General features: G+C 43.4%; 1 protein-coding gene and 1 long non-coding RNA gene across 2 annotated transcripts in view; one reads left to right on the forward strand and one right to left on the reverse strand.

The window, feature by feature from the left end:
- The window catches only part of sptbn5 (spectrin, beta, non-erythrocytic 5), a 117,958-nt gene that overhangs the window by 36,297 nt on the left and 54,467 nt on the right, over nucleotides 1-27,194 (forward strand). The window contains exons 13-46 of the mRNA XM_013274982.3: nucleotides 96-230; nucleotides 344-432; nucleotides 618-771; nucleotides 8,507-8,710; nucleotides 8,998-9,213; nucleotides 9,484-9,658; nucleotides 10,110-10,246; nucleotides 10,386-10,598; nucleotides 10,749-10,901; nucleotides 13,556-13,686; nucleotides 13,954-14,205; nucleotides 14,798-14,873; nucleotides 15,262-15,473; nucleotides 15,828-16,077; nucleotides 16,257-16,396; nucleotides 17,196-17,295; nucleotides 17,467-17,637; nucleotides 17,794-17,958; nucleotides 18,477-18,566; nucleotides 18,652-18,788; nucleotides 19,198-19,384; nucleotides 19,550-19,659; nucleotides 20,308-20,398; nucleotides 20,597-20,713; nucleotides 20,864-21,021; nucleotides 21,439-21,571; nucleotides 21,684-21,829; nucleotides 23,650-23,764; nucleotides 24,718-24,828; nucleotides 25,208-25,387; nucleotides 25,581-25,784; nucleotides 26,280-26,429; nucleotides 26,516-26,620; nucleotides 26,829-27,017. Coding sequence (XP_013130436.1) covers nucleotides 96-230; nucleotides 344-432; nucleotides 618-771; nucleotides 8,507-8,710; nucleotides 8,998-9,213; nucleotides 9,484-9,658; nucleotides 10,110-10,246; nucleotides 10,386-10,598; nucleotides 10,749-10,901; nucleotides 13,556-13,686; nucleotides 13,954-14,205; nucleotides 14,798-14,873; nucleotides 15,262-15,473; nucleotides 15,828-16,077; nucleotides 16,257-16,396; nucleotides 17,196-17,295; nucleotides 17,467-17,637; nucleotides 17,794-17,958; nucleotides 18,477-18,566; nucleotides 18,652-18,788; nucleotides 19,198-19,384; nucleotides 19,550-19,659; nucleotides 20,308-20,398; nucleotides 20,597-20,713; nucleotides 20,864-21,021; nucleotides 21,439-21,571; nucleotides 21,684-21,829; nucleotides 23,650-23,764; nucleotides 24,718-24,828; nucleotides 25,208-25,387; nucleotides 25,581-25,784; nucleotides 26,280-26,429; nucleotides 26,516-26,620; nucleotides 26,829-27,017 — 5,196 coding nt within the window. The remainder of the gene's footprint in view (nucleotides 1-95; nucleotides 231-343; nucleotides 433-617; nucleotides 772-8,506; nucleotides 8,711-8,997; nucleotides 9,214-9,483; nucleotides 9,659-10,109; nucleotides 10,247-10,385; nucleotides 10,599-10,748; nucleotides 10,902-13,555; nucleotides 13,687-13,953; nucleotides 14,206-14,797; nucleotides 14,874-15,261; nucleotides 15,474-15,827; nucleotides 16,078-16,256; nucleotides 16,397-17,195; nucleotides 17,296-17,466; nucleotides 17,638-17,793; nucleotides 17,959-18,476; nucleotides 18,567-18,651; nucleotides 18,789-19,197; nucleotides 19,385-19,549; nucleotides 19,660-20,307; nucleotides 20,399-20,596; nucleotides 20,714-20,863; nucleotides 21,022-21,438; nucleotides 21,572-21,683; nucleotides 21,830-23,649; nucleotides 23,765-24,717; nucleotides 24,829-25,207; nucleotides 25,388-25,580; nucleotides 25,785-26,279; nucleotides 26,430-26,515; nucleotides 26,621-26,828; nucleotides 27,018-27,194) is intronic.
- Nucleotides 1,085-3,400, reverse strand: LOC109195993 (uncharacterized). Its single transcript, XR_003215226.1, has 3 exons — nucleotides 2,706-3,400; nucleotides 2,279-2,561; nucleotides 1,085-2,151 (listed from the first exon to the last, which is right to left on the reverse strand). It is a non-coding gene; the product is annotated as an uncharacterized LOC109195993 (long non-coding RNA).

Here is a 27,194-nt window from a genome sequence, read left to right on the forward strand (position 1 = left end):
TAATGATGACACTGGAGTTTTAGTTAGATTGTACTGGGAGGGAAGTGGGGTGATTTTAATATTACTGACTGTCCCATCCCTTACCCCATCTCCAGTCCCAAGCGAGTTCCTCTGAACTGGGGAAGCAGCTGACGGAGGTGGAGTCTCTTCTTCAGAAACAAGATCTCCTGGAAGCTCAGATCTCAACTCATGGTGAAACCATCAGTACTATCAGTAGCAGAGCTCTGAAGGTACGCCAGCAATTGTCATCTCATGTCCTATTAGTTCACTGTTTGGGGAATTTTTAAGAAGGATTTTGTGGGTGATTTCTGTCAGACTGACCCACCTCCTTTCTCTCACTCAGGCAAAAGTAAGGGATGGCCAGCAGATTCAGAGCAGAGTAAGAGCTCTTGACACTCAGTACAAATCGCTGGTGTCTCTCAGCAGCAGCAGGTTTGCTTCAGTTTTCTCATTTACAGCAGGAGGGAAAAATCATTTATCAATCAACAAGTCTAAACGTGTAACATTTCTTTGTATGTCCAAAATGGTGGAAGAGAAAGTCTAATTAGTCTGATATTCTGTTGCTACATCTCTCACCTGTGCTCATCTTGCCTCACATCTTTTCTTTGCTGTGTCAGGAGGAGGCAGTTGGAGGCTCAGTTGAGGTTGTTTGAGTTCTTCTATGACTGTGAGGAGTTGGAGGCCTGGATCTATGAGCGCTGGTTAAAGCTGCAGACGGCTGGACTTGGAAGAGACCTCAACCACATCCAGGTGGCCGAACACAAGCACAAGGTGAGCCACAAAGCTGTGTACACGGACACTTGAGCCCATAAGCTTGCATGCTTTGGATTTTGACACTGTGGAGAAGTTGTGTTTGTTTTCTACATAGGCACATGTGTTACAAGTGGTTTAAGGGGTGTTCTTTGTGAGTGTGTTAACTCTGAATTATGTCATGAAAAGTTAACTTTTTTTGCACCTCTTGTGAAAAACACAGGAAGTTCATATTATTATTACAAATTGTCAAAACATTAGAAATGTTACATTGTTATTCTTTATTAAAAAAAGAATAACAAAACCTTATAAAGCAGATACATTTTTCTGTTTCATTACAGTTTTTCTCGATTGCTAAAACACATTTCTTGAAACTACGCCTCATATCCGCACAACAGTAAACACAAATCCATAACATCTCACTCAATTCCCCAAACATCCTATTTCCAGGTCAAAATGAAGCTCTACACCCAAAACTATTCACTCCTGCTGAAAAACCGAACTTTGCCCTCAGACATCAAACACAAGCCCTCAAAAACACACACACTACAACAGAGTTTTGCACACTGGTACAATTAATTCAAAACAATAGTTCCAAAACAATTAGGTTGCTTATGGTTCTCCCCTTCAAAACCCTTGTCACATGATAAACACAAAAGACGCAACCAATGTATGTACAGTGGCACATTGTCATTCATGTACTATACAGTACAACACACACCAGAAACATTATCCCACCACAGCATCTTGTCTTTGGTCTGGGTCAGGCCAGAGAATCTCATCCACATCACAGGCTATATTGGCCCCAGCCAGGCAGCGGGGGTAAAATCCTCTTGCATGCCTGATCCACCCCTGGCATGCATCTACTGATATGTCTAGGCAGGCCTCTTCCATGGCCTGAAGGAGGTGAACACGGACATAAGGTTCTCGGTCATACACTTTCCACCGCCATGCCGAAAATAACTCCTCTATCGGGTTTAGAAAGGGGGAGTATGCAGGCAGAAAGATATTAGAAAACCTTGGGTTATTGGTAAACCAGTCACGAACCAGAGCAGCGCGATGGAAGCTGACGTTATCCCACACAACAACGTAGTGAGGCTGCTCTGGCTGTGCTGGTTCCCTGTAGTCCAGCTGGAACATATGTTGTCTTAAACCATCAAGAAAAGCAAGGAGAAGCATAGTGTTATAGGGTCCTAGTACGGCATGGCGGTGGAGTACCCCTCGTTGGCTGATGGCTGCGCACATAGTGACATTCCCCCCACGCTGACCAGGGACATTTACAATAGCCCGATGGCCAATTATGTTCCTCCCCCTTTTCCTTCTTTTGGTCAGGTTAAAACCTGCCTCATCCACAAAGATCATTTCATGGGGAACAGGCCGTCCTTCAATCTCAAAGATTCTCTGCAAAACACATAACACAGTAGAGTCAATCGGTACCCTGAACCAAAGTTCAAGAGTGCTGAAATGGCAGCATAAACTGCCATGCTGTGATGGTACACAATACCTTATACAGTATCAAAACTCATACCTGAACATATTCCACACGTTAGTTTTTCACTCTGTCAGAGTTTCGTTCGAAAGGGACTCGGTATGCCTGTTTCATCCGGAATTGATTCTTTCGGAGGATGCGGTCAATTGTGGAGAGGCTGATGGCATTTATGCCTCGAAAAAGATGATCATCCTCAATCACTCTCCTTTGAATCTCTTGCAGGCGGATTACATTATTTGCAATTACCATGTTTACAAGTTCCCTCTCTTGCTCCTCCGACAAAAGCCTTAACCTGCCTCCACCAGGTGGTCGTCTCTGTGTCCTACAAAAATAGAAGCACTCATTACTGTAACTGTCACACATTCATTTTACAGGAAAATAATGGAAACATACTGAAACTCAAGACACATAAATTCAGTAACTTAAACGTTACTGTACAAAGCAGTCTTACTGCAAGTACACCTACCTGTTTTCCTCCCTGAAGGTTCTGATGATGGAGGCAACAGTGAAGCGACTCAAATTTGGTTGTACTCGTTGCCCAGCCTCCCTCATAGTCATCCCATGGACAAGGACATGGTCAACTAAAGTGGCTCGAATTTCATCCGAGACTGACTGTCTTCGTGCCCTTGCTCTTCCCCTTCCTTGTCGCCGTCGTTCTCCACCTCCACCTCCTTCACCACCTCCTCCTCCTCTTTCACCACGTCCTCTTTCTCCACCACGTCCTCCTCTTTCACCACGTCCTCTTTCTCCACCACGTCCTCTTCCTTTGCATCTCTTTGGATCCATTGTTTCAAACCTGAATGAGCTGACTTTGGCCCTTTTATCTATCCATCGCAGGTTCTGATTGGTGTGTGCTAAATTTTGACTCCTAGTGTTTCCACCTGGTTAATTGTGTGCTAATTGGGCTCAAGCTATGCTGACTTAAGTTAACATTATTGCATGCTAGTGCTTTCTACATGACTACATGGTGTAAGCACTGTAAAATGTAGGGATTTGTGTGTAGAGTTTTGCAGTACCAGTTCACCAAATTTGAGTCATGTGTCAAAGCAGGGAATAGTGTTTATAGTTCAGGGAAATGGGTGAGCTTTTTGACCAATAGCGTTTATGGTTTTGAAATTTTAGTTTAGAGGCCTGGTTATAGTGTTTAAGCAATCGAGAAAAACTGTAAAATGCCTTAAACCAGTGGTTCCCAAACTTTTTTTGCCAGGCCCCCCTTTTTTACAAGAAAAATGTTCGCGACCCCCCCCCCCAAACACATCCTCCAAACACACACACCCATATTTTGTTTACAAACTCCACTGCGGTTTATTTCACACCTCAGACATTTAGTAAACAATTAAGCAAATACAAGTAAACGGCAATGCTTCATCTCCTGCTTTGCGTTTGTGTGGGAGCCCAGTCAAAAACCTGTCCACAGTGTACAAGCGCTCTTTTTTTTTTTTTTTTTTTTTCATATCGCGCCCCCCCCTGCAATGGCTCTGCGCCCCCCCTAGGGGGCGGGCCCCACACTTTGGGAACCTCTGCCTTAAACTAAAGCAAGCCAGGACTCTAAGACAAAAGATTACTTAAAGAGGCAGCTTTTATTTGTGAAAACTAAAACCAAAATACATGAACACTAAACAAACAAAAGATAAACTAGAACTAACAACTGAACTGGACTAGACTTGACAACATGGACGGTGCGGAAGTGAAAGGCTTGTGAAATGGGACGGTCTAGCCTTCGTCGCACTGTTCAGGTTGCCTAGCAACCATGATACTAACCGCGAGAAACGTTACATACAGCATTGTGTGACAGAAATGAAGGAGAAAAAATGTTTTGTTGGTCATTCATTTTTGTCATGACATCACTTTGATTAGTTAACTATCTGAGGCTGAGACCACGGGACTGTAAAACATGATTGTTGGGCTTCATTTCTGTACTGAACAGTCATTTCAAGATTAGTTAGTAAATAACAATTAGCTAATGTTGTTCATGAGACTAAAATCATCTCACTGTGGTAATGTAAATATAATATGGCCAATATTATATGTATTGTCAGATTATTATGATATATGTATATATATATATATATATATATATATATATATATATATATATATATATATAAAAACACCCAGCACGCCCCTACGGGCGGTTTATCCTTCAAGCTCGGGTCCTCTACCAGAGGCCTGGGAGCTTGAGGGTCCTGCGCAGTATCTTAGCTGTTCCCAGGACTGCGCTCTTCTGGACAGAGATCTCCGATGTTGTTCCCGGGATCTGCTGGAGCCACTCGCCTAGCTTGGGAGTCACCGCACCTAGTGCTCCGATTACCACGGGGACCGCCGTTACCTTCACCCTCCACATCCTCTCGAGCTGTTCTCTGAGCCCTTGGTATTTCTCCAGCTTCTCGTGTTCCTTCTTCCTGATATTGCTGTCATTCGGAACCGCTACATCGATCACTACGGCCGTCTTCTCCTGTTTGTCTACCACCACTATGTCCAGTTGGTTAGCCACCACCGTTTTGTCCGTCTGTATCTGGAAGTCCCACAGGATCTTAGCTCGGTTATTCTCCATCACCCTTGGGGGCATCTCCCATTTTGACCTCGGGACTTCCAGGTTATACTCGGCACAGGTGTTCCTGTACACTATGCCGGCCACTTGGTTATGGCGTTCCATGTATGCCTTGCCTGCTAGCATCTTGCACCCTGCTGTTATGTGCTGGATTGTCTCAGGGGCGTCTTTACACAGCCTGCACCTGGGATCTTGCCTGGTGTGATAGACCCCAGCCTCTATAGATCTTGTACTCAGAGCTTGTTCCTGTGCTGCCATGATTAGTGCCTCTGTGCTGTCTTTCAGTCCAGCTTTGTCCAGCCACTGGTAGGATTTCTGGATATCAGCCACCTCCTCTATCTGCCGGTGGTACATACCGTGCAGGGGCCTGTCCTTCCATGATGGTTCCTCGTCTCCCTCCTCTTTCTTGGGTTTCTGCTGCCTGAGGCATTCACTGAGCACTCGGTCAGTTGGGGCCATCTTCCCAATGTATTCTTGGATGTTCGTTGTCTCATCCTGGACTGTGGTGCTGACACTTACCAGTCCCCGGCCCCCTTCCTTCTGCTTAGCGTACAGCCTCAGGGTGCTGGACTTGGGGTGAAACCCTCCATGCATGGTAAGGAGCTTTCTTGTCTTTATGTCAGTGGCTTCTATCTCCTCCTTTGGCCAGCCTATTACCCCAGCAGGGTACCTGATCACGGGCAGGGCATAGGTGTTGATAGCCCGGATCTCGTTCTTACCGTTCAGCTGACTCCTCAGGACTTGCCTGACCCTCTGCAGGTACTTGGTGGTTGCAGCTTTTCTAGCGGCCTCTTCATGGTTCCCATTCACCGGCGGGATCCCCAGGTACTTGTAACTGTCCTCTATGCCTGCAATGTTGCCTTCTGGTAGTTCAATCCCCTCAGTTCTGACTACCTTCCCTCTCTTTGTTACCATCCGACTACACTTCTCCAGCCCGAATGACATCCCAATGTCATTGCTGTATAGCCTGGTAGTGTGGATCAGTGAATCGATGTCTCGTTCACTCTTGGCATACAGCTTGATGTCATCCATGTACAGGAGGTGGCTGACAACTGCTCCATTCCGTAGTCGGTATCCGTAGCCAGTCTTGTTAATGATCTCACTGAGGGGGTTCAGGCCTATGCAGAACAGCAGTGGGGACAGAGCATCTCCTTGGTAGATCCCGCACTTGATGGTGACTTGTGCTATGGGCTTGGAGTTGGCCTCTAGTGTTGTACGCCACATCCCCATTGAGTTCCCGATGAAGGCTCTTAGGGTCCTGTTGATCTTGTACAATTCTAGCTGTGGGGCATTGAGTCATAGGCCTTCTTGTAATCAATCCAGGCAGTGCACAGGTTGGTCAGTCTGGTCTTGCAGTCTCGGCTGACTGTTCCGTCTACCGCTCCCTTCTTGGGGTCCTTGGGGATCAGGACCGTCCGACCTTCGGTTAGCCATTCCGGGTGACACCTTCTTTGTCGCACCTTTCTGCAACTCCGTTAGTTGGCTAACCTCCCTCCGTGCTACTTTGATCTTGCCCTCTAGCCTCCTTCTCCATGGAGGGTACTGCCCCTTGTGGCTGTTCAACTTGTAGCCAAGCATCTCACTGATCACTGCTGCCATAGTGTAGATCAGCTTGTTAGTGTCGGTAATCATGGTTGTAGGTATCGTCCGTAGTGCTGCATTAACATCATCTAGCAGACCTTCTGAGGGTACTTCACGTAATCTTGGTAACCGGCTACGGGGGATCCAGGTTTCAAGCTTGGCCGTGATCCTATCTTTCAGGTCAGTTCCTCTCGCACTCAACAATCCTTCTCCTATCGCACTTGGGGCTATGTACCCAATCTCGGGTGGGGGTGATGATATCTCCCCCCGACCTGGCGTCCTGACTCCTCCTTGCCGTAGCATTTATGCTGTACCTCGTCAATCTCTAGCTGTGAGAGCAGTCCCTTCTTTCTAATGTTGGAACACTGAGCCACTAGTTGTTTCGCCGTCATTGTGGATGTTGGGTATCAAAGAATCCATAGGTCCCTCATCCTATTCATGTAGCCCCTTCCGCCAGGGTTACGTGTGTAGTAGCATTCCAACAACGCCCTGTTTTCGTCTCTTGCCCACTTGCCTTCTTGTTCCAGTAGCCCACTTGTCGTCAGGGTGCCCTGGTTCCTCAACACCTGACGCGGACCTTGTTGATCCGGGCGATGTCACTAATGTCACATAACTTTGCCAACATGTGGCCAACAGTAATGTTTTAATGTTCTTCATTATTAAACATTCGCACATAAATAAGTGACATCATATTCAGTACTTACTTTTGACAGTTCACTCTTCGGCCGTTCCCTTCTGCCGTCTGCCGTATTTTGCGGCAAAATTATCCACACCCTCCGCCGCACTATGAATTGTGGGATATATGGGACCATGAAGCGTGCACCGGACCACGCTTGATATTTGGGGAAATCGACGGCGCATTTGGAGTACGCATTTGGAGTACACTTCGAATTGGGACAGCCGTCGTCGTGTGGCGATGACGTAATCTCACTCAAAATGCATACTTCAAGCGTGCGGTCTCTTAATTGGGACACAGCCGGAGACCAAAGACTTAAATACAGATGCAGGATAACGAAGGGATGGAAACCGGCGGGAACACAGCTGGGACTAATCAAACCTGAGAAGACAGGGAGGGAAAACTAAATACACTGAATACAGGACAAAGGACTATCAAAATAAAACAGGAAACAAGAGACAGACATTAAGACATAAACACAGGGAACGGGGGAGCAAGGGACACGAAAGGGAGACAGACGAATCAACAAGGAGACAGAACTTGACATTCACGAGAGACATGATAGACTACAGAAGGACACAGGGGAGGCGAAGCATAGAACCATGAATAATATTAACCACAAGAATTTAGAATATTGAATGAAACATAATCTTAAAAAGAAGAAAAGATAAATCCTGAGTCTCCAACCCACATCCCTGATAATATAGAGTTGGACCTATTGTAGGTTGCATGCTGTGTGGATTATTGAGGGATTATTGACCCAAAACCAGGATGCAGGAAGCAGTGACTGAACTCTAAGCAAGCTTTAATGGTGATAACCCAGAGAGTAAACCATGCCAAAATCCAGAAGCTGAATACAAAAAGCAGGGAATCCAAAACATCAAGGAACACTTGGTGTCAAGGGTGACAGAGACAATACAAGAGGTAATGAGGTAAGTGTTTGTCATGTGATGAACACAATTGAAACTAATCTTGAGACAAGGAAAAGAGGAATAAAAACCAAGCACAAGTGACAAAAGACCATAAAAATATAACAGGAAGTAACAAAACACCAACACAATGACTCTAACAAACAAACTTCCTAAAGGAATAATATAAAGCAAAATGCAAACTGAAATAACTGAAACAAAGGATTAAGTCAATCAGGAGTAACCAATCAAACTAAGACTTAAGAATTCAAAAATACACAAGCTGAAAAAAGTCCAAAGCCTAAGACCACGAAACAATATTTGCCAAGTTTTAAATAAAATGAAAATAACATAAGCAAGAAACAGCAATGCAAAGAACAGGAGTGCATCTAAAAAAACAAACAAATAATAACATTTAAATTCTGGTTTAAGTCATAATCTGGTTAACTCGTGACTGTTTTTAGACTGAACATGACCCCACCTTGAGAATAAAGACATTTTAAATCTATCTTGACTCTAAATGTCACTTCAAATAAATAATAATTTGATAGGTGCTGGAGGCGGAGGTCCAGGCCCAGGAGTCTTTGTATAAAGGTGTCCTGGGTCGAGGCCAGGATCTGCTCTCCAAACAGAGTCAGGAGAATCAGCAAGCTGTTCAGAAGTGGATCAGAACTCTGAAGAAGCAGTGGAGCCACCTGACTGCCGAGGTGAAGGGACACCGCGACAGACTGCAGGCTGCCGCTACCATAAAGCAGGTGAATAACGTGTAATTAAAGGCAGAGAAAAAGAAGAGAAGAATGAAAAAAAAGCTGTTTAGTTTAGTGTAGCTTCTTTTTGTCTGTAAACCTGAGGTATTACTGTTTTTTTACAGTTAGTCTAATTATTTTGCAGTCAGATTTTTACCTGTGTGTTGCTGTTATTGTGTAGGCTCTGACCATCCTGTCACGTATGTTATATTTTATTTTCTTGCGTGGTCTTTTGGAACCTTTTTTTGATCTCTATAGACATGCTCTAAGACAGTAACCTTTATTTCTCTGACCAGTATTTTGCAGATGTGGAGGAGGCTAACTCATGGCTGGGTGACAGGAAGCCACTGCTGATAAGCGAGGATCATGGGAAGGACGATTCCAGCACAGCGGTGCTTCTGCAGCGCCACCTTCGTTTGGAGAAGGAGATGGCAGCGTATGCCTCAGAGATAAAGAGACTGTCAGAACAGTCAAAGACTGCAGCACAGCTGACGGCGCTGACTGCACAGCAGGTAGCTCTTGCATGCTTTATTTGGATATTGTTTCTGTCAGATAGATTTTCCTAACATTTCTTATGTGTAGTTATTTATGAGTCCTTACTAAAATAATATAACATGGTTGAAAGATGTTTCTCCTATGTGTTCCTTAGTCTTTTAATTTTCATTTATCGGCTGTTATAAACTGTGATATTGATAAATTGACAAATAGCTAATATTGGCTCTACAGCACTAAGTGTGATAGTAGATGCAAAGCTATAGGCAATATTTCCTCATTCCTTGTAGGCAGAGCCTCAGCAAGGCAAGATGATCCAAAATAGCGATTCCTCTGGGGAAGAGGAGAAGGAGGGGCAAGGAGCACGAACCTCACTATCCAGTACCAGAGGTGGGAAGGGCCCTGTAAGCATCCCCCCTCAGAAAGAGGAAATCAAGGCCAAAGTTCGCTTCAAATACAGCAGAGGTACTGGAGTATTTAGTGTCACTGTTGTGTTGCATAGCATGATAAGGAGTTACTGCTACACATGCATGAAAACCTAAGCCTATATTCTGCACTAAATAGCCGGCACTACACTGTGTCATTTCATTTCTCATTTTCATACAGAATGCCCATTTTTCTCTTAAAACAGAAATCTTACTTAGGTCAGACCAAGTCACATAAGAAATATTCATTAAATATTTAGGCAAATTTATAGAGATGCTCTTGTTTACAGAGAGGACCAGAACCAGAACCAGAAAATAAGGAAAAGCAGATTATGTAAAATTTAACTTTTTTCATTTTTGCATTTCTAAAATGTAGCCAAGTGTGTTGTGATGAACAGAGATTGGGTATATCTGAAATCACATAACAGAAAAACACATAGTAGATACTTTATTGAAATGTAAAGTATAAACCGAAGCTAAACTGATTTCAGGTCAGTTTCCGTGGGACCGCAATGAGATTGTGACCATCATCAGCAGTGAGCCGGATGGAGACAGAGTTGTGGCCAGAGACAGTGGAGGAAACCAGCAGTCCATACCCAAAACCTACCTGAATATGCTGCCATCCAGTGTATGATCAATACTGAACAAGTTCTTTGATCAGATTATGAAAATATCACATCTCGTTAGTGGACATGCTTTGGGCAGTGTGAAAATAAATTATTATATATTTTTTTAAAGTGTCAATTACTTTATCACACCCTCTCCAGGTTCCTCCGCCGACTCCACCTGTCTCAGGCAATGATATGCCAGAAAGCTCAAGCAAGAAACTGAGTCGTCCTAGGCGAAAACGCTCTATGCGTCGCGGTACAGCTGAGATCCAAACCACATGGCTGCCAGACCCAGAGTACCAGAGAGATACTGTGGAGAGCACACAGGGCAGGTTGGACCAAGAGTACAATTTCTTGTACAACCTGGTGAAGGTGAGAGAAAGGATACATACAGCATACAGAATATAAACTGTTAATTTAGTTATGTGGGAGGTTGTATTAAGATGACAGATTATTATACAGAAAAGGACATTCAGAGTAGCAGTATTCTAAAATCAGATTTATATTTATATTGGTTTTCAGACAAAGACAAAGAGCCTGGAGGAGGTACTGCGTCTCCATCGATTTTACAACAGCTGCCATGAGTTTGAGTCATGGATGGAGGATAAGGAGAACATCCTCAACACCTTCAGCACTGACGGTGACAATCTAGCAGTGGTTCAGGCCAAATATGAGGTGAAGACTTCTCCAGAAAAATATTCCCAAATGTCTTAAAAGACTTATCCTACAAGCTGAAAACAGGGGATCAACTCATCTGGGTGAAAAAAATGTCCCAATACCTCATGATTTTTCTAATTTGTTTAATCCTTAAATGCATCTCTTAAAAAATATTAAGACTACATCACAGCCCATCATTTTTTCAGTTAAGATCTCAGCACAAACTGTAACAGCAGTCAGGTGTTTCCTTTTGCTGATGGTGGGAAATTTAGCCTTATGGGTTTACTTATAAATGAGTAAATAAGAGCACAGTATTGGTGAAATATGTTTATAACATGGTGGTGTTGAAGCTGGCTAGATGGATTCTAATACCAACAGATTTGTAGATGAAGATCAGCCTTAAGTTAAGCTCATAAATCATATTATTTACTGGGAAGGAGAAACTTTTAACCTCTAAAGCCAGAAAATCACCGGGAAAATACTGGCTTTCATTTGTCACTTCTGTAGGTTAATCAGAAATGAAAAAATGTGGCTTTAGGTAGAATACATGTATCTGATAAGGCAGGAGTTCATAAATCAAATCAAATCAAATCAAATCAAATCACCTTTATTGTCACATCACATGTGCAGGTACACTGGTACAGTACATGCGAGTGAAATTCTTGTGTGCAAGCTTCACAAGCAACAGAGTTGTGCAAAATACAATAACGTGCAACAAGCAAAATATAAAAATGGTTAATCTAAAAGTAATAAATATATGTACCATATATAAAGGTATATACATTACTGAATGTGTGTACTAAATATGTTTTTCTACGTGTGTGTGTGTGTGTGTGTGTGTGTGAGTGTGTATATACATGTTTTACAAATGAAATAGAGTAAACAATAAAATAAGATATATAAAATATAAAATATACAGAGGTAGGTATGTGCAAAACAGTGGCATTAATGTACAGTATGGAGTGCATAATGTTGAAGTTCCAGTAGTGAGGGTGAGGTGTCTATGACGTGTTCAGCAGTCTGATGGCCTGGTGGAAAAAGCTGTCTCTCAGTCTGCTGGTACGGGACCGGATGCTGCAGAACCTCCTTCCTGATGGAAGTAGTCTGAAGAGTTTATGGCTGGGGTGACTGGAGTCCTTGATGATCCTCCCCGCTTTCCTCAGGCACCGCTTCCTGTAGATGTCTTGGAGGGAGGGAAGCTCACCTCCAATTATCCGTTCAGCACACCGCACTACTCTCTGGAGAGCTTTGCGGTTGTAAGCGGTGGTGTTGCCATACCAGGTGGTGATGCATCCAGTGAGGATGCTCTCAATGGCACAGCGATAGAAGGTCCTGAGGATGCGGGGGCTCATGCCGAATCTTTTCAGTCTCCTGAGAAAGAAGAGGCGCTGCTGCGCCTTCTTCACTGTCTTGTTTATGTGTACTGACCACGTAAGATCCTCAGCCAGATGTACACCAAGGAAGCGGAAGCTGCTCACTCTCTCCACAGCGGCGCCGTTGATGGTGATGGGGGTGTGTACTCCTCTGCACCTCCGGAAGTCCACTATCAGCTCCTTTGTCTTTGCGACGTTGAGGGTGAGATGGTTGTCTTGACACCAGTGGGTCAGGGCGCTGACCTCCTCCCTGTAGGCTGTCTCATCACCGTTGGTGATAAGACCCACCACTGTAGTGTCGTCCGCAAACTTCACAATGATGTTGGAGTTGTTAGTGGCCGTGCAGTCGTAGGTGTAGAGTGAGTACAGGAGAGGGCTCAGTACACACCCCTGTGGAGCACCAGTGTTCAGTGTGATGGGGGATGAGGTGGTGCTGCCCAGTCTGACCACTTGGCGTCTGTCAGACAGGAAGTTAAGGATCCAGCTGCAGAGGGAGCTGCTCAGTCCTAGATCCTGCAGTTTCCTGTCCAGCTTCGAGGGAACGATGGTGTTGAATGCTGAGCTGTAATCTACAAACAGCATTCTCACATACGTGTCTCTCTTCTCCAGGTGTGACAGGGCAGCATGGAGTGTCAGGGCTATGGCATCATCAGTGGACCTGTTGTGGCGGTATGCGAACTGTAGAGGGTCCAGTGAGTCGGGTAGTGCGGAGCAGATGAAGTCCCTGACCAGCTTCTCGAAGCATTTGCTCACGATGGGGGTCAGGGCTACAGGTCGCCAGTCGTTCAATGATGAGATGGTGGAGGATTTGGGTACAGGGACGATGGTGGCCATTTTGAAGCAGGCTGGGACTACAGACAGAGAGAGGGAAAGGTTGAAGATATGTGTAAACACTCCAGCCAGCTGAGCCGCGCATGACTTGAGGACGCGGCCGGGAATCCCGTCCGGACCAGTAGCTTTGCGTGGGTTCACTCTCCTGAAGTACCTCCGCACATCCTCCTCAGACACAGTGTGCGCACTGACGTCATCCGCGGTGCGCACATATTATATAAAGTGCCATTGAGTTTTCACAGATTTTCTTCTGCAGCATCAGTCTTTTGTTTCAATGTGTGATTTTCACCCAAACAACAACTTTTTTTTGTTGCTTTTTTAAACAATTAATTTGAGATTTTTTCTGACTTTTGGACATATTTAAGAGGCCTGATTTTTTTTATTTTTACTTCTTCAAAATAAACTCAGACAAACTCAGATTCATAAAATATCTGAATACTTTGATTCATCCTTGACTTTCTGTTTTAGAACTTCCTGACTGAGTTGGCAAGCGGACGAGGTCAGCTGGACGATATCATCAAAATGGCAGACGAGCTGGTGAAGAGCCAGCACAGCAAACAGAAAGAAATCCGATCCAGAAAGAGGAGTGTTTCCAAAAGGTGCAAAAAAAAAAGTCCAAATCACTCAAATCAGCACAAGGACCCAGATACACAAACTGGATCCTGTGAAAAAGTGATGTCTCATTGTTACTGTTATTAAAATGACAACAATGAAGGACCCAGTAACAACGGCTTGCTATTATAGCAACATACTAGTACAGTGCCTGGGCTGTAGGTTGAGTACAGGACAGCATTTTGGACAGTTTTGGTGTGCCGGATGACTGTGTGACAACTGTGTGATAGTTCTTGGTTCCTGGTGTGTTGCAGGTGGGATCAGATTCAGCAGCTGAAGGACGACAAAGGAAAGGAGCTGCTAAGTACGGCAGACGTGCAGTCCTTCCTGCATAGCTGCGAGGAGGCTAAAGCTCAGCTGCAGGGTGAGCTGTCCCAGCTTGACGAAGTGGACATGAGCTGCACCCCCTTCACTCTGCATGCTGAGGAGAAGAACCAGACTCGGGCCCTTAGAGACATCAAGATGCTTGAGGGAAAGATTGCTTACCTGAAGAGCGTTGCAAAGATGTATGGTCTGATATAGTCTGTGGAATTTTAAGGTGTTCTGCAGTTGTCTCAATAGTACTTAATTTAATCAAAAACATTGAAAAGTAATTGATAGTTACAAATATGTTAAGCAATCAATCAATCAATAATAACAATTTTAGATATGCATGTGGTAATTTGATAGAAATGATTCATTGTTGTTTTGTATTTGATGTTCATAATGATTCATTAGTGATGTGATATATGTATATAAAGAAAATGAAAAGAGCCATAGACTTGACACTGAAGAAAGCAAGGTAGCTGCAGTTTTCCTGAGAATAGTTATGTGAATTACTTTCACATGAATGGGCTTATGGATTGGCCCACACTGGTCTGCACCTTGCTACATGGGCTTTGATGTGTTTATGTGTTCACCGCTCTCCAAATATCTATTACGGATGATAATAGTATCTTACTGCATTAGTCTGAAAGGTTTCAAAGTTTTGGTCAATAAAAGATCAAGTTAAAACTCTTTTCATGAACTTCTAGGTAAAAGTGTTTTTTCTAAAGAAACTTCACAGTGAAGTACATCTCCATTCATCTCCACTCAATTTGCTCACATCCTGTGTTACAGGAAGCAGGACTGTAGTCCGGCAGAGAGTGCGGCCATTATGCAGGAGGTTCGAGGTTTGGAAACTCTGCTGGATCAGGTGACATTTTCCTTCTTTGTTTTAGACTGACTGGAGTGTAGTAGCCAAGAGGTGTTCAAACTTCAGTCTGTATTCCTACAGAACATCTATTTTGTGCTTGCAACATTTTGTGTTGATTTGCATTGACAGTGACATACTCGACATCATTCTTTTATTTATAAAAGTGAAGATCGCTTATTTTTTTGTATGTACAAAGCAGGTGGTTATAAGACTGAAAAGGTACGGTCATTTGGGTCATTATAATTAGGTTTGATATTCTGATAAACACAGACTCAGAGGCTGTTACTGTTTTATTATTGTTATATTATTATTAAATGTTTTGAGTAAAAAAAAAAATCTAAAATAAAACTACAAACTAAAAAAACTACATTTCTGCTTTTTTGTACAGGTGAAATGTCAAGCATCAGACAGACAGCATCAACTGGAGGAGGCCCGCAGGCTGCAAAGTTTCCAGCAGGAGGCCAAGGAGCTAGAGCGCTGGGCAGGTTCAGTTCAGGAACAGCTCCTGCAGGAGGAGACAGCGAGCGACGTGGCCTCGGCTGTCACGCTGCTGGAGCAACACCAGGAGCTGCAACTAGAAATGGAGACACAGAGGAGCAGGTAAATAGCAGAAACTGTGCACAGCATTCAGTGCTTAGTGTGTTATTGTTCCATTCATTGAATTGCATTCCTTTAATTCTATTTAATTAGAAATAAATTAAATCTGCAGCATCAATACATTTAAGTGGTTAATAGGAATTTAAAAAAATTATGATGAAAATTATTATGATTAAAAATGATGTTGAAGAATGTTGAAATCATTAATCATGTGCACATATTTTTTTAACTACCATAACGACTGTCCATAATGACAGCCATTTCTATCCCCTTCTGACAAAGGGATTGAGAAGATTGGCTCATGGACATCATAATTTAAGTGGACTGTGTCTCTCCCACTGTGTGTGTTTTTACTAGGCTGAAGGAGATGGAGAACTTAGGGAAATCTCTGCTGCAGGGATCATCCAATGGGAAAATAGGCAGTGTTGACATCCAACAAATGCTTGATAATCTCAGTGCTGAAAGGACTAGGCTGGAGACGCTGTGGGCTAGTAGAAAGCAGCATTTGGAGCAGGGTGTGGAGCTCCAGAGGCTGAACCAAGAGGGAGACCGGATTGAAGCAGCATTGTCTGGGCATGAAGCCCGACTAAAAGTCCAAGATCTTGGGGTGAGGGTGCTCATTTCTCACCTTTTTACATGGTCTAGCTCCTTGAAATGTTACCATTAAATTTGATCCTAAATATGTATTTATAGGAATCTGTGAAATTGCTATAAGTAAAGATTATAAATAGGTGTTGATGTTCTGTCATAAAAATGTCAAAATAAAGATTACATTTATTGATGCAGGACTCAGTAGACAGTGTGCACAGTCTACTGGGGCGACAAGATGAACTTGAAAGTCTTCTTAAGGCTTTGGATCAAAGAGTGGATAAATTCGCTGAGCGCAGCAAAGAGCTTATCGACCAGCAGCACTTTGCTTCAAAACAGTAAGAAAACACAGCAGAAATTGTTCCATAAAGTGAGCTGTCAACTCCATAATTTAATTCTTATACTGTACTGGAGTAGCTTTGCATATTTTGCTTTTAAAAATAATCCTTCTTTGCCTAATCTTAAGCCTATTTGTCATATACTGAGCCATGGCACAGCCCCTTCATTCATCCATGTAAATAAGCTGATTTAGTTCCCTTTATACCAACTTTCTTCTGATGAACTGTTCCCAGCATACAGAAGGTTTTAACAGGGTGGGGGGGACTGCTGTGCTCACAGCCTGATCTCTATACCTGAGTTTACCAAACTGGGGATATAATTTCTGAGGTCATAAAGAAATAAGAGAAGAAGAAGTTAGGGATAAATAGAATCGCTTCTATGAATTGAGTACCATCACTCTGTTTGTAAATTGTTCTACAAGTAGAACACACATCACTGCAAAATTAGCATAATGCAAATCTAAGATAATTAAAGCTCATCTGCTTGCTACTTCAACCTAACAGGAAAGCTTTGATGCAGTATGCACACAGTTTGCAGAGCACCAAGGCTGTTTCTTTTCCATACAACATGAAACTGTGCCATCTAGCTGTCAAATAAATTACAACACCACATGTATACATTCTCTGCTACTTTGATTAAATGGCTTGTGAGGGGTCATGCCAATCATCTTCTCTGACTGATGGGAGGGAACTGTTTACATTATCAGTGAAATTGTCCCTCTAACAACCAATATGTTCAAGTCAATAATCTTACAATAAACTGTCACCAATCTTTAAAACCTCTATGTTTGTCTTACAGCATCAAGGAACGGAGCAGGAGCATCCAAAAAGCCAACAGGAGGCTGAAAGAGAGCTGCAGGAAGAGGAGGAAACTACTGCTGGACTCTAAGAAATACCAGGTACTATTGTCATCATGCTAAAAACAATAAAACATACTATAAGAAAGGTGCTGTATGTTGTGTCGAGTACCTGCACTGATCATAATATCTACAGGAGAACGCTCAGATGAACTTTATAAGTTCTTTAATAATAATTATGAGGGTGAATTTGCCTGGTGTTTCATGTGGCAGGAGTTCCAAAGAGATGCGGATGAGCTGTTGTTGTGGATGGAGGAGAAGTTTAAGGTGGCAGAGGACGAGTCCTACCGAGACCCCACAAACATCCTCTGGAAGCTGAAGAAACATGAAGCGGCTGAGAAGGAGATGCAGGCCAACCAAGTCTGGTTGGATAGACTTGTTCAGGTAAAACACCTCTAACTTTTCACCCAGTGTGATGATTTCTGCAGAGGAAACAAGTGTTTGACAGTGACAACACATGAAGAGTTACAGATATTGAAAAGACGACATGTACTTTGTTGAGATGTCACCTTCAGTACATGTGTGTGTGTTTGTGATAAGCTGGGAGAGGAGATGATTGCTGAAGAGCACTACAACAGTCAGAGCATCAGCAGGAAGTCTTCTCAGCTCAAGAGTCGGTGGAAAAGACTGCAAGACAAGATGGCTGACAAGGGGGACAGGCTGAGACAGGCGGGACAGCAGGAGCAGCTGATGGAGCTTTTGCAGGTAAACCACTGACGGAGAAACTGAATAAGACGTTTGCGTGGTCCAGTTCAGTGATGTTGGTGCCTTTTATGGCTTTTTGAGAAAATTACCAGACAAATAATGCTTTCTGTGTAGCCCAACCAAGAAGTTTGTACTTCAGTCTTGATTTGTGAGATTGTAGCATTTGATTAGCTTGTTAATTAGCACTAATATGTCTATGAATGCAGTTTGCTAACCTAGCCTATCTGCATTAATTGATAACCTTATACATCAGCCTCTTGTCCAAAAATATGCTCACTACTGGCTCCAAAAAAAGCAAGAAGAACACAGCTTAACTTTGAGACTTCACAAGCCCTTAGGTGACACTATAACTGACCCTGTCTTTTATATACAGCTCATAGTTTCTGGCCAAATTTAAATTTACACTAATTTTAGACATCAACTGGAGTAAATGATTAAAGACCACCCTTCCCAGGAGAAATAATTGCTGTCCAAACAGAGCTCCATTCTGAGAAAAATCTTGTACTTTTCCTCCTCAGGATGCCAAGCTGAAGATTGAGGCCATCCAGTGGATGCTAAACAATGCTGCCAAAGGTCACGACCTGCGCTCTAGTCGACAGTTGCTGAAGGTGAAGACAGGCCTGCATTGATTTAATGACTCTGGTTTTTACACTTAGACATCAGTGAGTACTTTGTGTGTGTGTGCTCATGCAGGAGCATCAGCAGCTGGAGCAGGAGGCCAAGGAACTGGCAGCGAAGATCAACTCTATTGTGAGCAGGGCCAAAAACCTAGCTTCCAACCACTTTGACTCTCAAAGGATCCTCCAGGAGACAGACGCCTATCTCACTTTGTGAGTTACTTTGTATCTTCAAACAAATAGATATTTGCATTTATTGCATTTAGAGTAACTTCAGTGCATATAACACCAAGTGCATGGTGAAGAAAAGAAAGGAGTACAAACAAAATCAGGTCAGGGTGTCTCAGCTAAGAAAACGATCTGTTGAAGTAAAATGACAAAAGACAAAATAACAACAACAATAAAAGAGGATGACAAGGACGCTCACACAGAGACAAAACCTGAAAGACACAGACACAGAACCATAGGATACAATTTCCTATGTCACTTCAAGGCTTATCTGTGTCATTGTGACCTTTTGGGTATTTTATTCTGTGTGTAATTAAAAAGTAATAACATAAATATAGTCCAGTGCACACTTTAGATGAATAATCATCTTGACTTTATAACCTCTGTGTGGCAGATTCAAGTCCCTGCAGAAACCTCTGGACGAGCGTCGAGCACAACTGGAGGCATCTGTGGTGCTGTTTGGATTTTATCATGATGTGGATCTCGAGCTCAACTGGATCTCTGAGCATGTTCCTGCCTCTGGATCTACAGGATATGACAAATCTCTGGCTGGGGCCCTCAGCCTCATGCAGAAACACAAGGCACGAGCTGGGTTGCAGTTCTTTATCTATAAAACCTCCCCTTTTTCTTCATTTGTTAACTGAGCTGAGAGCTCAGTTGGAATTACAATGAACTCAAGTGATTTGACACATTTACAGGGCTGTGTTTTACTTAACATTTGCTCATGCACTCGTGTGTTACCCCAGGAGCTGCAGGCCGAAGTGAATGCACATAGAAAACACCTGAACCATATTCTGAAGAAAGGGCGCAGCCTAGCCAAATCCAACAAGTCAGAAAGAGACGAGGTGCTGCAGAGGTGTGGTTGTTTTTTTTGTCATCAAAAAAAATTTCATGTGCATTGGTGCATTGTAGTGAATCTATCATACGCTGACATTGCTTATTAAATGCATTAAAACTAGAAACCATCACAAAAATAAGCATTTACTTAGACAAGGAAAATGATATGTTAAATAATAAGTTATAATAATGGAGAGCGAAAACATTATCAGACACATTACCTTAGTCCACCAAATAATGAGAACAAAACTGACACCATTGAATGACCTTGTCTAAATGGCTTGGTAATCACTCCTGTCTTTGAGGCCTAACACTGATGTAAAGATGGGATTGTTTTCAAAACCCCAGCACACTGATCTGAAGGAATAAATTTAGCTAATGACAGTAAAACAACCAATTCCATGAGAGAAACTGGTCCTTTCTCTAAATGTAGGATTTTTGATTTTTGCTGCAAACATGCCATTGGCTCCAATGTATGCAAATGTTTCATAATTTTAATAAATAAAAAGCCTTTTGGGAGGGGTTATGTTATATAGCTGGGCATTTGACACAACTTTGACAAGGTATTTGCCTGTACTGTTCAAATGATCTGTAATAAGTAGGGTCTCAGTTTGGACCAAATGTGTTCTGACTTTGTGGAGCAGTGTAAATTTCTGCTGTTTTGCAGGTGCGACCACCTCAATACAGAGTGGGAGGAGCTTGAGGACGCCTGCAAAATGAGAGCAGCTCACCTCAGCAAGGCCATTACCAGAGAACAGGTGAGATGGACAAGGATGTTGGAGGGAAGTGAAAGTCTGATACTGACACTCCATCATCAAAATACCCTTAAGTAAGGCACTTAGTTCTGCAGCTGTCTAACTGGTCATTTAAAGTTAAATTTTTAAGTATTTTATGCTAAACCCAACCAAAACAAAACATAAACTGCTATATTTTCTTTGTGTGTGCCTCATCTCTAGCTGCTGTTGGACTGCTCAGAGCTGGAGTCCAGACTCACAGAGATGCTCAGTCTGGTGAACATTGACGACTATGGCAAAGACCAGCTGGCCACACAAAGCCTCATTACTAAACACCAGGTATATCACACACTCTCACTGTGTACACTTTGCTTAGTCGGTAGAGGACCTCATATCATTTCCCTATTGATTCCTGATGAAGGAATCAAAGAACAGCGTGCAGATTGTACAACAACAGAATCAGTAAACAGTGTCCTCGTGTTCGTGCAGGTGCTAGAAGGACAACTGGAGGTGTTGGAAGCTGAAGTAGGGGCATTAGGAGACCAGGTTGAGCAGGCCATTCAGAACTGGGGCCTGGAGGAGCTCAGCAGACCCTACAGTCGAATCAGCAGTCTGAACCAGCAGCTGCAGCACCAGGCTGGACTCAGGTGAGCACACACTCATAGTGTTGGATTACTTTCTCTGCTTTTCTCTCACAGATTGTTTTTTGAGTCTCTCTCTTTTGTGATATTTTTCCTAATTGTTGTTTGTTTATCTATTTATTGTGTTTTTTCTTTTTTTTTTTCCTTTTTTTGTTTGGAAAAAGTGCAATATTTACATAAGCCAATTATTAATTACAAAAAATGTAGAAAGAACATACATATGTATGTGACAGAGAGAAAGACTTATACACTAAAGTGCTGATCTTTAATATCTTGACATGCTTCTAGGTGATTTATATAATTTTTCTCCAAACAGAATGATACTAGTTCAGATGATCTGTCTCTGACTTAGCAGTTTTATTGTTGGCTTTTTTATTGCGTCTGTGTACCTGTGTGTCTGACCACCCTAATGTCTCCTGTTAGGGGTCAGAAGCTGAAGGAGGTCCTTCAGCTCCATGAATTCAGGCGAGAGTCTTCAGAGTTGGAGGACTGGATGAACCAGCAGAGACAAACAGCTGAGTCTCAGGACCTGGGCAATGATTATCAGCATGTTCAGGTTACATTTCATTGCATAATGATTGTAAATATTAATTCTAGTGTGTTTGAATGATTTGTTTTGGAGGCTGAAGGTAGCTGTAGAGTTGTGTGTCTGTGGATTATGTTTGCAGTTGGTTCGAGGGAAGTTTGAAAGCTTCCTGAAGAAGCTGGAGGTTGGAGAGGAGAGACTACAGAACTGCAGAAACCTGGCTGTTCAGCTGATCCACAACAAACACCCACAGAGCTCTGCAATCAAAGACACTCTGCAGCAGCTTAGGTAATCACACAGCCACAGTAGTGAGTCAGTTATTTTATCTGTGAGGCATCCTATTCCTTTTCTTGTTTGTCTTAAATGCTGAAATTGTTGGTTTTGCGTTTCCATAAGCAGTTTTTACCTTGTGTCCATCCATCCATTCATCTTCTACCGCTTATCCGGGATTGGGTCGTGGGGGCAGCAGCCTAAGCAGGGAAGCCAAGACCTCCCTCTACCTGGGCACCTCCTCCAGGTTGTCCGGGGTAACACCAAGGGGATCACCCAAAAGGAAGCCTTATGCCACTTGTCTACGCTTAGAAATTCTGTCCATAAAAATTATGAACAGAATCGGTGACAAAGAGCAGCCCTGGCGGATTCCATCACCCACCGGAGATGAGTCTGACTTATGGCCGGACATGCGGTCCAAGCTCTTGCAATCGTTGTATAAGGATCGAATGGCCCAGAGCAATGGGCCAGACACCCCATACTCCCGAAGCACCTCCCACAGGACAATCCGAGGGACAAGTCTACAAAACACATGTAGACTAGTTGGGCAAACTCCCATGCACCCTCAAGTATCCTCGAGAGGATAAAGAGCTGGTCCAGTGTTCAATGACCAGAATGAAAATTGCATTATTCCGCCTTTATCCGAGGTTCAACTAACGGACAGACTCTTCTTTCCAGCACCCTGATATAGCCTTTCCAGGGAGGCTGAGGAGTGTGATCCCCTTATAGTTGGAACACACCCTCTGGTTCCCTTCTTAAAGATAGTAACTACCACCCTGCCAATGCTTCAGCTACTGCATGAGTCATGTTCTGCTCGGCCTGTCGGTACCTATCAGCTGGCTCCGAAGTCCCACATGCTAACCAAGCCCAATAGGACTCCTTAAGCCTGGTGGTTCTCTTCACCTCTGATCTCCATCATTCGGTTGAGGGGTTGAAACCACAACAGGCACCAACCACATTGGGGCCGCAGCTAAGCCGCAGTTTCGGCAGTGGAGGTGCTGAACATGGTTCACTCCTACTCAATGTCCCCAGTATCCCTCGGAATGCTGTTGAAGCTCTGCCGGAGGTGTGAGTTGAAATTCTCGCAGACTGGAGCCTCAGGCATTCTCAGCAGACCCTCTCTATATATTTAGGTGCGACAGGCCTGTCCAGCATCCTCCCTCACCACCTGATCCAACTCACCACCAGTTTGTGATCAGTTGACAGCTCAGCCCCTCTCTTCACCCATGTGTCCAGAAAATATGACCGCAGGTCTGATGATATGTTTACAAAATCAATCACTGACCTGCGGCCTAGAGTGTCCTGATGACATGTGCACTTATGAACACCATTATGTTCGAACATGGTGTTTGTTATGGACAAACTGTGATTTGCACAGAAGTCCAGTAACAAAACACCACTTGGGTTCAGATCGGGGCCCTGGCCTGGTTCCAAGGCCCAAGCTATGTGTTGAGATGAGCCCAACTATATCTAGCTGGTACCTCTAAACCTTACACATAACTCAGGCTCCTTCCCCACCAGACAGGTGACATGCCATGTCCCAATCGCTAGTCTTGGTAGACTGCGATTGGTCCACCAGGGCCTCCGCTCCTGGCCGCCACCCAACACACATTTGCACCCGACCCTACAGTTCCTCCGGCGGGTGGTGGGCCCATATCCCTTTTTCGTGCTGTGACTGGCCAAGCCAGGGCAAAGACACTTGCCCTCGGGCACCCTGCCCTGGCCTGGTAACCCTATTCCGGGAAGGGTGAACTGTTCCCTCAATCTTCCGCTCATAGGGGTCCTTTGAATCGCTCTTTGTCCTCCTTATGTTAGTTTTCATATTTGTGTTTCTGCAGTGCATCCTGGGAAGATTTGAAAAGCTTGGCCAAGGAGCGTCAGGATCAGCTACAGAAAGCTGAGGAATGTCACCGCTTTTACCAAGACCTGAGTGATGCGCTAACTCTCATCCAGGTAGCTATGTTCATGCAGAAACTGCTGTCTGACTCCTAGTCATGTCATCTGTTTACTTTGAAGACATCAGATCCCATGAATGGATTATGGCATTGAAATATGGAAATATGAAATGGAAGATGGAAGACAGCACTCCTATCAGAAGCATGCTCGTTCAGTTCAGTTTAGAAGAATGAAGAACTGTCAATAACAGGAAGGGGACTGGTTTTCCTCCCCTAAATTACTATAGAAAATAAGACATTCTGATTTGGTTTTAGGATTATCTGTGAAAGATAGGAGATAAAAGTGTACATCTATAGATGGAACCAAAGAAGGAAAACACTGCAGCGCTAAACTTTGAGATATCATTCAGATCACACATACACATCACATCACACACATAAATGATTTTATCAATAGCGTTTAGCTTGTTTGGCATGAACCACCTCAGTAAACCACAATGAGAACAGGCCAAGAAACATGGAGGTGGGAGGGAGCTGAGAGCTGGAGCTCTAAAAGTTTGAAAGGTGCAAAAGAGATTGCATTTATAGAAACGCTATGGTGTACAAAAACTAAACCCTATCCAGCAACACAGACACAGCTGTGAAGAATTTCACTCCATCTATTTGTCATTGTATCTGAAGTACAAAGAACAGAAAACAGATTAAAAGTCCAGATCATAGACTATACATGAAATATGAGCATCAAGTAAGTCTGGTTATCAATCTACATCAATACATGGTGAGGTTGCAACACAAGGATAGACATACAGTATCTGTTGATTATTAGAAGCTAACAGACTAATATCATACTATCATGCTTGAGTTTCACTCGACAGAGCTGAATCCTATTTCACAGTTACACTACACATCTGTCATTTTGTACTTTATGGGATAATGGGTTTTTTTATCGATTATGTTATTGATGGTCCCCTGTGCAACCCTTAAAACTTCTGTTCCTGTCTCTCTCTGTAGGAGCGACACAAAAGCATCCCTGATGATGTGGCAAAGGATTTGCATGGAGTGACATCACAGCTGAGGAAACATGAGGCCCTGCTCCACGAGCTTGCCACCACAGAGGAACAGGTCATAAAGTGCTAAATTTGTTGACCAAGGACATCATATAGTTAAGAAAAGATATTTAACATCTGATTCAGCATAAATGAAACGATCACCATGGAAACAGTCTCTTATGGGTTGTTAACAGGCTAGGGAGCATTTCTAAAGTGGTTTACAGTCAGTCTAACCTACAGAATGTATTTTGCTGCCCAGTGATACATAACATCACTGAGGGCGGCATTTCTGACATCATTACTACAGAAATGTAGCAGAAGGAAAATCTGTTCAATACTCACTGATGATGAGCTCAATAAGACAGAGCGGAAGATGCTGTCTGACAAAATGACAAAGTGCCATTGGCTGGAATGAGACATCTTAATGTATCTTATCTCTTTCATTTCTATAGTTTCAAGAGCAGCTGGACTCTGTTGACTCTGTCCTGGAGCTTTGCACGCCTGAACTGAGTGTCCGCCTACAGAAAGTGCAGGAGGAAGTGGTGGAACGGTGGGAGGAGCTCCGACTTCTTGCTGAGAAGAGAGAAGAGGAGCTCAAGCTGGCTTCCCAGCGATATCAATTCCTTAGCACGGTGAGGACAGATAGATACAGGATGCAGGTCTGAAAGTCTAAAATAGTACTTCCTTGAGTCGTTCAGTAGATGTTTTGCATCTTTTTGTGGAGGTTTTTCAAGTGTATGTAGGTGTAAGGGGAATTTTGTCCATTTGGATTTTGTCCCCAACAATGAGCTTACTTCTGTCATCTTCCCCACTCTTCTACTTCAGGTGCAGGACTACTTCCTGTGGTGCAGCCAGCTGATCAGCGCAATGGCAGTCGAGGAAAGCATCAGTGATGTGGCTACCGCTGACCTCCAGCTGGCTCAACATCAGCAGTTATGGGCTGAGATGGAGGCAAGACAGGAGACCTACCAGCAAGCTCTGGACATGGGAGAAGAGCTGCAGACACAGGACAAAAGCAACCAGAAGGAGGTAAGGAGAAGAAGTAAGATTCTGGAGACTCTGGGGATAGCTATATGGCATTTTTCTCTTTTTCTGGAATACAAACAGAAAATAAGAGAAAGAAAAGTCTGCAAGACTAGAAAGCGGATTGAAAAATACAGCTGCAAAATACAGAAAATCATAACCTCATTGTACCTTTCAAGCACTGTCCAAAACACATTTGTGTGCGTGAAAGGATTTAAGATGCCAAAGCAAACTCATCTCTGGAGATAAGCCTGAGTATACTCAAGTATACTCTGGCTTTAATCATTAAGCTCATCTGTTGTGGCCTAGAGTCATATTCTGATTGATTTCAGAAATAATTATAAAGTTACGGTTACCATTTACCAATTAATGAAGTCAATGTTTGATAAGTATAGAAAGAACTTGTTATCCCAGGGCGAGGTGGGGGGAAAAGGGATAACAGCTCTTTAAGCCAGTCTAGCCAGAGAAATAAGACTTTGTGTTGGGTGTTGGTTCTCCTAGGTCTTGGAGAAGATGGACGCTCTCCAGTCAGAGAGAGAAAAACTGGAGGAGCACTGGAAGAAGAAACAGAGCTGGTTAGAAACTGTTCACCTGGAGCAGATCTTCTACAGAGACGTCAACAGCATGGAGAAGATGTCCAACTCACAGGAGGTACACCTGCTGTATTTGTTCAAGAAAAAAAACCCTGCAAAATAATGATACCATTGATGGTGAAAACTTCTGCCATGTCTCCACAGATCCTGCTGAAGAACAGCACTCTGGGAAATACTGTGGATGAGACAGAAGGTTTGATCAAACGCCATGAAGCTTTTGAGAAGCTGCTCAGCTCGCAGGAGGACAAGGTCTGTACTCCTTCTGTGGGTTGGTCCTTTCCCTTACAGTTAAAACAAAATGCACAGCTCCTTTAAAGTCAACTGGAAAAACTAAACCATTTAGTGACATGCTGAGGTAGAGTGAATGATAATACTCTACATTTTATAGTAATTACTATTTTCTACCTTGGTTGAGCCCCTGCTCATTTAAATCTACACTTCCCTCTCTGTGTTCCAGCTGTCATCTCTGAAGGAGCTGGCTGAACGTCTGAGGAAACAGCTGAGCAAAAAGAAGAGCGGACAGGTCAAAACCAGACTTAAAGCTCTCCTCCAGAGACGAGAGAAAATTAAAGAGCTTTCTGCCAAACGTGGGGAAGAGCTGGAGCTTTCCAGGCGTCTGTGCATTTTCAACCGAGATGTCGCAGAGGTAACTAGCTAACCAGTCAGAACAGTGGCCAGTGTTTGGTGGCTGGATCCCCAAATGTCTTTAAGGTTTTTACAGTGTTAAAAAATAACGTGTGATTGACGATAACTGACAGAGGAAAAGCTCAGATGGGTCTGATTTCCAGTTCAATTCTCTGTTTATCACACTGTTTAACTGTCC

Source organism: Oreochromis niloticus, linkage group LG19 (genome assembly GCF_001858045.2).
Source record: "Oreochromis niloticus isolate F11D_XX linkage group LG19, O_niloticus_UMD_NMBU, whole genome shotgun sequence".
Lineage (NCBI taxonomy): Eukaryota > Metazoa > Chordata > Actinopteri > Cichliformes > Cichlidae > Oreochromis > Oreochromis niloticus.